Source organism: Chanos chanos, chromosome 2 (assembly GCF_902362185.1).
Source record: "Chanos chanos chromosome 2, fChaCha1.1, whole genome shotgun sequence".
NCBI classification, from domain to species: domain Eukaryota; kingdom Metazoa; phylum Chordata; class Actinopteri; order Gonorynchiformes; family Chanidae; genus Chanos; species Chanos chanos.
In genome coordinates this window covers 16,025,546-16,037,832 of record NC_044496.1, presented here as the reverse complement: position 1 = coordinate 16,037,832, position 12,287 = coordinate 16,025,546, and the positions used below count along the sequence as shown (strand labels likewise).

General features: G+C 38.0%; 1 protein-coding gene across 1 annotated transcript in view; it reads right to left on the bottom strand.

The window, feature by feature from the left end:
• Positions 1-6,968, bottom strand: part of igf1rb (insulin-like growth factor 1b receptor) — a 43,399-nt gene extending 36,431 nt beyond the window's left edge. Inside the window, exons 1-2 of the mRNA XM_030766875.1 lie at positions 6,875-6,968; positions 2,074-2,634 (exon numbers count right to left, since the gene is read on the bottom strand). Coding sequence (XP_030622735.1) covers positions 2,074-2,634; positions 6,875-6,968 — 655 coding nt within the window. The remainder of the gene's footprint in view (positions 1-2,073; positions 2,635-6,874) is intronic.
• Positions 6,969-12,287: the final 5,319 nt, after the last annotated feature.

The window sequence follows — 12,287 nt, the reverse complement described above, 5'->3', positions numbered from 1 at the left end:
GAGACAAGGCACAGCACAAAATAGGGATCTAGAGACTTCCTGCACCCGACCATCACCTGTTCCCAAAGCTTAGATCATTCATAACAAGTATGGGCAAAGGCCTGAAATTCCGCTGGTTAAACAAGCAGCCCATGTACCTCGCAGCCTGTTCTCGGAGTCAATCCTCTGCCATCATTCCTGCAACTCTTTCCCTGCCTCCACAATTTTCACACACATTCTTACAGAATGATAGAGCAAACCAGTGGTCCCTGTAATGGCTGAGAGAGATGTTTTCCCCTTTATTCTTCCCACACAGCAGTGACTAAGCCAACTGGAATTCCAGCGTAATCATATGCCCGTTTAAAGGGACAAACACCTTTTCCTCTTTGCCAGAACACAATTAAAAAGATTATTAGACAGACATAGCACTACAAACTATACTTGCATGTGTCTGAGTAGGAAGTGACTGTCAATTAACAAAGCAGTAGCTTAATATGCAAAAAAGACGACACTGACAATCCACACTAAAGAATCCAAACTTATCAAACTGGTAAAGTTTTCAAAGAAAAAAGAGAAAGGTTGAGTACAAGTACACTTGGGCTATCATTTGCTCTTTAAGCAGTCTTACTCTGTCATTTACAGATGTCTAAGTCCATACATAATCAGAAATCTTTAAATCAAACTTGTGTCAAAACTGAAACAAAATTGTCCCCCACAACACAAAGGCTTTTATACATAAACATCTCCTCAGACATAAGCTTGGGGAAAAAAAAGCAGACAGACCTATGACCTTGATTTTACTGCAACTCTTCCTCCTACACAAACGTACAGAAAATACTCCAGTCAGGAAGAGCATTATCACAATGAGAGGAAAGGTCAAAGTAGCATGTGGGAGAGGTAAGCACCGAAAAAAAGGAAAGGACATCACACCATACTATCACACTGCTCAGGGAGGTAAAAATCCAGTCTGTACATTCAGCCTTAATAAATGGCAATAATTAAAGCAAGGCTCCAGTCTGCAGGAGGCCGCCTTGTTTCTGGTTCTGTTGAACATTCCCAGGCCTGTGGGAGCACATATGACATCACTCAGAGACAGGTCACTGCAGTGATGAGTGCTTCCTCACACAGTGCTCCTCCCTCTCTGATAACTTTTCTCACTTCAGCTGGACGACGGCAGACGGAGTGCAAATTCAGACCAGAACTGTAAAAGGACATTTCTATTAGGTTTCTTTGTGCTTGATGCAAAATGGAATGATGGAAATGCTGCTCCTACAATTTTCCCCAATTATAAAAAAGCATAAGCATTATTTATCCTTCTGTAGTTCCTACAGGGATAATGTCAGTACAATTAAATGCATTAAAAACAGTCATGCCTTTGCTGCTCTGACTTAGACACTGCTTAAATATAGCTGTTAAGTGACTCCAGTCACAAGACCATGCCAATTTGCCTTCCCTAGTAAGATCAACAGCAGAACATAATTACCCTACAACAGAAACAAGCAGCGAGATGACAGAGAAAAGAAAAGAAAAAAGAAAAGGAAAACAATATGAAGTTCAGCAAATTTCACATATAATCTTACTCAAACACTTGACATTTAAGTGGCATTTTCCTCCGCACCCTCCTGATGGCAGCCAGCAGAGAGATGAATGGGGGGCACCTGCCACTCATGGCTAGCCAAAAATTTTTTGCCAACTTCCCAAATAACTTTCCGCTCCTTAGTACTAACACAACATAATACTGGAAAATACACATTTAGCAAGTACAACCTCTAGATTATTGTCCCGAAAACCTTTATTAGATCTTTACGAATTGTCCAGCATTGTGCACAAGCTGACAGGAACCAACCTAATGAGTAAATGTGTGGGCATTAGTAAAACATCATACTCATCTTAACATCAACAGCTAAAGCCAAGGACCTTAGGGAAAGGTACAATCTTTTGAGAAGAACGTCTGTAGGAAAGCGAAACACTAACTATTTCTTATCTAATGGAACATACAGAAACTCACGACAGTAAGCTACAAATTCTTAGCAATGTATATCAAAGACTTTCCCTGACAAGGTGAGTGTGGGGTGGTGACCAGACATTTCTTACCTTTCTGGCAATGGTTGGAAGTCCAGCAGCGGTGGCTTTCGATGTCATTAAAGGTGGTCTTGATACACTGAGGGTTGTTCTCCATAATGCCAGGACAAACATCTCCACACTCTTTGGACTTTTTATTCCCCTCGATGACGTTGTTGAATTCAGCATCCATTATGAGAGACCAGTCCACAGATTCCAAGTAACAGAGCTCCGGGTTCTTTTCGATCCTTATTGCCCCTCTGGTGATGTTTCGGAGATTGTAGAGGCCAATGTCTTTTAAACTGGTCAACTCAAATATAACCAGAGCATAGTTATAGAAGAGGTTGCGGCCTCGGATGACCGTTAGGTTTGGGAAAAGCGTGCTCAGGCTGTCCAAGCCAGACACACGAAAAAGGAGAAGGTAGTCTGTGATCATAGTCAGTTTAGGGAAACTGAGAGTGCGGAAGACTTCTTGGTTGTTGTTATTCTTGCTTCCGATGAGCAGAATCTGCAGGTAGCCCTCCACCACTGTGCAGTTCTCCAAACGCTTGAATTCACTAATGTCATTTCCAATGTCAATGCCTGGACCACAAACTACGAAGAAACACCAAGAGTCATTAGAAATGCAAAGAAATTCAGATATTTGATATGTACATAAATTCTTTAAAACACACTGGCTTAATCTTTGTACAAGACTTTCACAATTCACCTACTGACATTTTAGTTGATCTTTAATAATGTAAACTGTTTCTGGTTGCAAAATGACTCCTGTAATTTGGGTTCTCTACCAACTGATATGATGGTTTCAGTTCAGTTCAGTTCAGTTTGACACGTTGTGTCTTAGTTACAGACAGCACAGCAATGCTTAAGATTTCATAGGCAAATAAAAAAAGTATTTATTTTCGTTTAGAGCTATATTTGACATCAAACCCTCTCCCATATACAAGCCTACAGCACTAATTTCTGACTTATCCTGCTACATGTATCCAAACTATAATCATCACTTCTGTATAAATCTCATGAAATGATGTATTAATTCTGAACTGCAATTTGTCACTTCCATCACTGTCATATTACTACCTAAGCAACGTAATGAATGTCCACAAATCAAAGCATGCTACAAGTTAAAAACATTTTGTTCACCATATAAGACCAACCCTAGTTCCCTGTCTAGTTCAAATGTCCAGCCAGGGACATCATACCTTCCCTGTTGCTCCTCCAAAATTGATACACAGTTGTTTCACTAAACAAGAATATATCCAATATAGGTATCTTTACTCCTAACATGGTAAGTGAGGGGACAGAGTCTTGTTTTTTATGTGTGCAGGGTGGGACAGCACATATCAAATATTAACAGGGATGCCACATATCTGTTCATAACAGCAATTATAACAACAGCCATTATAACACACGTTGGGAAACACAAAACATGAAACCAGAAGAAAAAACCTCAGCCAAGTGGGGTCTGATGCAAACAGTCTATGAAGAGCAGATTCAACTATACTCTGGCAAGCAGAAAAGACCATTAAAAACAGTGTTAAAAGAACACTGCTGTACTATTCATAACTGAATGCTCCTTCCATAATCATGCCCGACAGTCAAACAATGACAAAGGAATAATCAAAGAACCATATGGGGAAGGATCTGACCATCTGAGGTCTAAAGATTCTGCTCTAAGACAATTTCTGTTTCACAGTTAGAAATAAACAATGACATTTGTATTTCTGGTCTTTACACTCTATTTCATGAATACTTACAGAACTAGCATCCTACATATGTCACTAGAACAATCCAAAAAAATCACAACTGTTGTGAATAGGTGATGAACAACAAAGCAAAATAAAAAGCATAAAAAAAACCCATCAAAACCACGGTTTACTCTATTGAAAGTGACATAGCTGCAAGCCTTCCTCTAGACTCCAATTTTCACACTGTTGAGCAAACAGAATTATCTTTATTGCTTTGAATGCTCTCCAAATCTCATGTTTACAGCTGATAACCTTATCCTGTCCCGCCACTGTTAGCAACCACAGGTAACCCCCCCCCCCCCCCACCTTTCCCCCGATGCAATGAAAATAGGTCAATCAGTGCTGGCATTACGTAAAACCTTCAACATGGAAAAAAGACTGCCCGACATGCTCAAACAGTACCAAAAAAACTACACACTTATGAAGTGAGAGACATCTGACATCACTTGTCATTTAGAACCCTAAAGCGCGGATATGATTTAGGCTAAAAAAAAAAACAAAAAAAACAAATGACCAAACAGCATGTTGATCTTGAAACATTCAGGCCTGACAAATATATTGAGCACTAAGTAATATGTAGTGGCAAAACCGAAGCTACATTTTGCAACACTAGGAGTCAGTTTACTGTTGTGCACCAAAGACAGGTTATACTTAGGATTCTGACTGAGCCTCAGGTGCCAGGCTGCTCTGCAAACCACTTGGGTTAACAGTAAAACCAAATTAAACAAACTTCACAAACTCCTCACTCTTCCAATCAACAGAACCAGGTCTGTTTTGCTAGAGAAGGTGTTTTTACATATTCTATTTTAAAACTCTTAGCTTTTTCTCTCTTGATGAATTGGATGAATCGGTGAGTCCTGTTTGCATTTTACTTGGAAACATGGAAATTTTGTGGTGGTGAAACATGAAGGGGAGTATAACTGCTTTAAAAAAAAAACAAAAAAAAAAAACATTATTGAAATAAGAAAAAAGGTCCAACATAATAGGCATTCCCACAAAGAATGTGTACTCTCAACAGAACTGAAAGGAAATGAAAACAGAACGGAGATAACTATGAGTGAGAACAGCCTATCATACATTTTATCATTTGCAGCATACCAGAGTTTCTGACATGGCAGGTCATACAGCCAAAAAAAGGCATTAATTTGAGCTATTTTGTAAATGTTTAAATAGCCTCGTTCACTACACAATAACAATACAATATAAAACAATAAAACAAAATATAATAACACCATGTCTACCAAACCAACTAGCATGATTATTTCAATAAATCACAAGGCTGAATTTAAGCACAAGTGGAAATTCCAGGTTATCTGTGAGAATAAAAAGCACCTAACAAAGCAATGTGAGGATAAATCTGAAACCAAAAAAAAACTGAATCAGTGATTGCTGTGGTCTCTTAGAAGTTATAACTACTGTAACTGTGATATATGACAGCTACAAAATAGTTCTAAGCTCTTGGAGGTATGTCTATTCTCTGCAGCATAAACAGAAGGTTTTGCTTACCATTTCTGCAAGTTAGTAAAATGGCCAATGCAGTTTGACAATATGTTTTAACTTAAAGTCAAAGAGTCCTTCTCAATATTATGAAATTGAGAGTTGTCCTCTAATGTCAAAGATCAGCGTATAAGAAAACATCATTACAGTGTTTGCTGCATCCCTCCCTGAAAAGCAAAACATGTTCCTCTGTAGCATTAAAGCTGGAGCTGGAGTTGGGCAAAGCATTGGCCTGAAAGAAACTCAGAAGACAAACGGATATTCGTGAGGCTAATAGGAAATGCCAAAACACAGCAAACTAGCTCCAGTCACCCAACTTCAGGCCCTCTTAGATACAGCAAGACACAGTTGTGCGACAAACAAGACCTCGAGCAGGGACTCTTTGAAGTACTAAATACTGGGTTAAGAGGGCAACATCACCTATGAACCTGAACATCTATGAACATATTTGACTGAAAAACACCAGGAGAGATTTATGCTAAGAGCAAACTGTGGAATTTGGGAAAGAGCATGGTAACAAGCATCAGGCGCCAATACAATAAATTGTTATTATGAAGAAGGAAACATGGCAAATACAACTAGTTGTTATGAATGAATTTGACCAGCTGAGCTGCTACAGACAGTGTATCTGGAGGACCACTCTCACTGTGAGAAAATCACAACCAGTGATGAGGATAAATCCAGTCAATGAGAGCCATATGGTGATTAAATTTAACAATACCAGGCAAATCCATTTGTGTAAAAATCCATTAAGGGGGTAGAAATCTAATCACTTTAATGTCAGTTATTTTGTAAGTGCAACTGACTCTAGTTTTCCCAACCTTATAAAGACAGCTAATATCAAAATGGTGAGATGGATTAACTAGACCCAAAGGGGCTCAAAATGCTCAGTTCTGCTGTACTGAAGCATCAAGACTTTACAAGCACAAATTAGCCTTAGTTCCTGGTCCAAGTTCTCAGTGTCACTGTTATTAAATCTGGTTGGAATTCTTGGCAAGCAGACAGATGACCATACAGTATTGTTTAAGATACCAGGACAGCATTCCATTTGAAAGAGCAGGAATGGTTCAATACGCTACTGCAAAAGGTAGGAAAAAGGTTTGGTGTTGGGTGAGATTACATCGCAAATCAGATCAGTTTTGTTACAATCATTGATAATTACGTTATCCATAACTATTCGGCATTATTCCCGCAGTCTAGTTACCTAGGAGGAATGACAGTTGTCTAAAAGGCACGACGATCAATAAATTGAACTATTAAGTCTTTCATGTTGATTAAATGTATGTTTTGCACACATCAAAATATATGTAACTTCATTAATAACCAATTTTACTGTAAACTTATCTAGACAATTGTCCACAGAAACTTTAGTAGGTCAATGACCAGATAGTGCCCTGCTAGAGAACTTACTTTTAGTTCGATGCCCACCTTTATTTGATAACTGAAAAGTAAGTTAAACAAGCACATAGGATAGTCATACAAGGAGCTAAATTCATTAGTGACATGCCATTTTATTAAGTTATCAACAGAACTAGTATTATCCAAATTTCGCAAGAGTTACATCTGTGTCACAGCCAGCTACAACTTACTTTCGCCATTTGCGGGCCATACGCAGATAGAGGAGACGGACAGCAGAAGACCACAAAACAAGGTCAAATGACTCCTTTTTTTCCCAGACCTCATTCCTGTAAAAAATCAAGCACGTTTCGCTAAAAAGTAAATGTTACCCTTTCAAAGAAATGTTGACAGCTATGGATGATTGTCCACAGCACTCAAAAACAGAGACAGTTAAGTGATCAAAGTTATCCGGTTGGCTCAGCTTAGTGCCTCCTTGGTGAAGTAAGTGGTAAGGTCCGCCACGCAAAGCTAGCAAAGTGAAGACCAGCAAACGAGCTAACAAAATAGCTAGTTGGAGAGCTAGCCCTTTGCCTTCTCTTGTACGCAAGGAATTCTTGGGAGCCCAATGTGAGTGTGATCTCAATCCAGTTAACATTAGCTTGCCTGTCGACCTAGTTCCCAGGCATTTCTTTTTCCCTCTGCATGGGACAAGTGGGCTTCAAGGATATTAGAATGTCTTTACTATTTCTGAAAACGGGTTGTCGACATATGTCCGAATATCCAGTAAATCGAGTCACATATTTCAGTCTGTTGATGATCCGCATCTTCAGACTCCATTCCCTTAAAAACCAGAGGGTGCTCGATGCTCCTCCTCGGCGCAGGCTAGCCGAGCCTCTGCTTGTTAGCTTGTCTAGCTTGTTAGCGTCCACAGGCTAGATAAGTGAGACCTTGGTTGAGATGCGTGGCCAGTTCCTATAGCTTTCATTTATTCAGAGGGTGAAAGGGCCAAAACGTTTTAAAAGGACAAACCATTCAGACCACAAAGGCTGTGCAGTACACGAAGAAACGACAGAAATAATAGTGTCGCCAACTGAACACCCCTTTCACCCGCCCACTACCACTAGCTCAAAACCGCCTGGTCTGAGATTTTAAAAATAACGCTATTGTCCAATTTTCCCATACAAAGAGATGAGAGGGTTATTTGAATTGCATTTCCCTATCGAACACGAACTTATCGACAAATCAGAAGTATCTTCATTGCGTTCTCATCGTTATCTTCAATGAGCAGATAAACGTGTAGGTTCTTCTGCCTGCAGTTCAGGTCCGAAGCAGCGACGCTGTAAACAAGGTTCGATTTCTCTTCCACAGACACACACATACACCGATAGTAGGTTACGTTTAACAAAGTCATGAGGAAAAACCGGAATGGATCTACAAGGATCAGATGATTCTGATCCAGTCTCTAGGGAATTCGTAGTTGATGCATTTTTTTAAATTATAAAATTAAATTGTTTGTGATAGCTCGTAAATGGTTTGTTTGCTTGTTTAACAGCTTTATCACTGATCATTTGTGAATTGCAGGTCTCACAAGAAAATACAAATATATGATTAAAAATGAAAACCTGCAGAGGTAATGTCACTTTTTCACTTTATTGGCTCTCTCACCACAACCAAAGTACCACATTCATAGTCCATGAAAAGTTATAATCGGACATATATTTGAATTTTTAAGACATACTTTAGACTTATTTTGAAAACAAGGCTGGTGGGTATATTATTAGTAGTAGTAGTAGTAGTAGTTGTAGTATTATCATTATTATTATTATTATTATTATTATTATTATTATTATTATTATCGTTGTTGTTGTTGTTGTTGCTAAAAGTGAGAAGAAACACCACACTAAATATTCTATACATGTGAGATCTTTCTCAGCATTTCATTGAGTTAAAATATAAATTTGTAACTAAATTTAGTTTATCTGCTACAGATTGCCATGTTAAAAATTTCCTTGTCAAAAAGAATTTGAGCATTGATAACAGAGGAGAGGACCCTGTCAGACACTGGTGGTCTGTCATTTTTTGAGGAGAGAAAGATCCTCTGCTACGGAATAATACATGGCAATTTTTATTATCTCTGGAATCATGAGCCTCTTTCATCAGTATAGAGAGGCAAGCATGAAAGAATTATCTTAATGCCTCAGATTACCTCACCTCGGGCAAAGACATTAAAGCTTCCGACACATTCCAACAATTACTGGAGAGAGGACAAGGGGGAAATTGAACAACACAATGAACATCAGTGGCCACCCAAATACAGAATCATCCTTCAGCAAACACTAGCTACCCCCTCTCCCCTCACTTCCGACTGAATGTTTTGCTTGTCCACTTGCATTTGTTAAGTTCTCATAAAATGGACCCATAAAGACTCTATTGGCCCACCTACCTCGAGCAGTCTTTGTTGGTTACATTCTTTTAGTGCATTCAAGTGGACATAAATGTGTTTACCACCAGTGGGTCACACATGCTAATGAGCAGCTATTTGTTTTCAAAAGCATTGGAAATTAATTTTTTTTTTTTTGAGGGACGAAGGGGGGTGGGGGTCATATTTTTGATTATGCTCAGTTGTGGTCAATTATAATTACAGTGTTCAGCTGTGTGTGTGGTTTTTTAATTAATAAGAATCTGAAGAGGGTTAGACTCTCAGTTTTACAGAATACAGTGACATATGTTTTCTAAATAAAACAGGAATTTTACAACACTTGAACACAGTGTTCAATGATTTCCATTAGATGGAAGTAACCATTTTTAAGATGACAGACTATCTAGTTTGTCACTTCTAAACTATCAAGTCTATCACTTCTAAAATTGTTAAAGACAAGCTTTCTAGACAGCATATGCAAAAGCATTATTAAACATTATGTGTTTGTAACAACAATTTTATAGTGACTTGGTTAAGGCCTTCATTTGACCTAACATTGTGTAATTCAAGGAAATTCACCCTTATTGACAAAAGGGACCATTTTCACAGTTGCCTCCTCGTAATTAAATTGTTGGCGCAATTTCCCTGATATGTTATTTGAGTGGACCAATACTTATCCAATGTTGTTTTTGTTGTTGTTGCTGTAGTTTAAATTTTAATATTCAAATAGTATTTCATTGCATGATTGACTGAGTGAAAATAGCCTTACAAGGGTCAATCATAAAAGTCATGTGTCCATCTTGCCTTTTGATAGTATGAATCACAAGGCTATCAAACTGTTTACACATTTCTCAGAAAACCCAGGACTGAAAAGCAATATCCCTTTTTTTTACCCATGTGACAGTTAAAGTTTCTATACTCTCAAATTCTCTACTGATGGAGCCATGACTGTTAAAGACACCCTAAATCAGTAGGGGTTTAACCATATTTTAGATAAACCAGAAATGAGTATTTTTGGTGAGACATACAGTGTCTGAGGTATAGACAAATGCCGAAGGGAGCCTTATAATGAGGCTGTAAAAGGGGATAACATTCCCCTTAAAGACAATTGGTTACACAGTTATGATAACATATATTACATACATACCAAAACAAGTTCATAGCTCACTTTCTTGACAGAGCTTTAAAACAGATTTTTAGTGTGACTTCAGAGAGCAGTAAAGTATAAATGTACTGGAAACAAACAGAATAACAAAGGTTTGCCATGTGATCCCGCTCAATATCTATTATCAAAGTGTCACCGTTTACAAAGGAATGCTTTAGCAGTCATATATTTTGAAGCATAAGAAAAGATTCAGGTATGTTATTCACACCAAAACCACGAAAAAAGACTTAGCTTTCCGTCTCCAGATTCACCTTAAATATACATTCAATGGAATATTTACAAGACTGAAATTGATGATTGTTTTAGTGCATTTGTAATATACTATTGTGAACAGCTGTTTAAGTGAAGAGCTTGTAGTCTAGCTCCACCTTCTGAGACCACATTATTTTAATCTTTGTGTTGACCTTGAACCACATGTATTCCAGATTGAGAAATGGGTCTCAGCCTATGGTTTTGAAAAAGAGCTCAGTTTCACTACACCTTAAATCAGGACCTAATTATCTCAACAGCTGCCATCAGTAATATCTAGAGACCTGGGAGAAAAATGCTCGGCAGGCACTACTCACCAAATGAAGTGAAAACATAACTGCAAGAATTTATATGAACTTGCAGTAGAACCATGGTATCATTAACCATTACAGCACACTGAACATATGGATTACAAATTATATTTGCAGTTAGATACATTTTGTCTGATATGACTAATTTTTGCTAGTCTTTTGGCTAGTCTTTATATTCAAAAATGATCTTTATATTACAACATGTTATTCTATACAAATATGTGTCACAAACTGAAGCCATCTCGTAACTGAAACTCACTGGGGGATTAAGACGTGTTTAGTGTGAAACAAAACATTTACCAGTATAAACTAAAATAAAACACTATTGACTAGTATTTGTTTTTCAAAAGTTTTCAAAATTCTTTCAAGACTGCACCATTCTACGTGTGGAATAAAGGGCTAGTCTTATTTTTTCTTGTCTCAGTACTACCAAACTAGTTAGCTGACAACTAAATAGGTAACTGACAACTGACTAGGCAACGACAAAATAAAGGAAACCCAAAATAAAGTGCCTGAATAGTCCCTTGGACCACTCTGAACTGCAAGAATGGCTTCCATGACCATGGCAACTGCAGCTGACTCCTACAAGTGTCTGTTACTCTGTGGCAGGGACACAAGAGCATTGTTCCATTATGCAGTTAGTGGTAGAAAACACTGCCTCAGGTATGTCTCCAGAATCTTCCATAAGTGTTCAGTTGGGTTGAGATCAGGTGATTGAGACAACTATGTGGTTACCAACATTTTCACGTTTGACATTCTCAGAGAGACCATTTCACCACAGAATAAAGGTGACCACTCAAAATGGTTTTATATTTATTGAAGTTTATCTTCCTCTCCATACTTTTGAGTGTGAATAAACTTTACAAGCGAAATGCACCCCAAACTATAATAGAGCCTTAAGAATCCTTCACTGCAGGGAAGAAGCGTTCATGTTTGTAGGTTTCTTTTGGCATATATGCATGGATTTGTTCACTTGTTGAGGTGAAGAATGACTCAGACGATGACTCATCTGACTTTTCCCATTGCTCAACCGACCATTGTCTGTCTTTTTTGCAACCCTTTATTTGCAAACATGCATTTTAAGGTGCAAAATAAGTTTGTTCCTAACCATAATGTTTCTTTTTGTGAAGTTCAGAATGGACATTCATGAGTGAAACCACCGGTTCATGATCCATATATTTCAGTCAGCAGATCCAGATTTTCTCATCTTTTTTACATTGTGTGTTAAACCAATGCATGGATATCACTGTCTAAGAATTTTGCACTTCTAAATAAAATATTTTTTTATGTGTTGAGCCTGAATAATGAAATATTTCTCACCTTAACATAAACCTCGTTAAACATCATTTCAAACTGTTCTTTTGAAACTTTAGGGACCACACCTTTGTGGAAGCATCTGCTTTCAATACAGTTTGTGTACTACGACCATCTAAACGCATATCCTCTGTGATTCCTGTCCACTAGGTGGCAATAAAAGCTCCTTTAAGATGCTGGATGATCTGCACTACATATACTCAGGT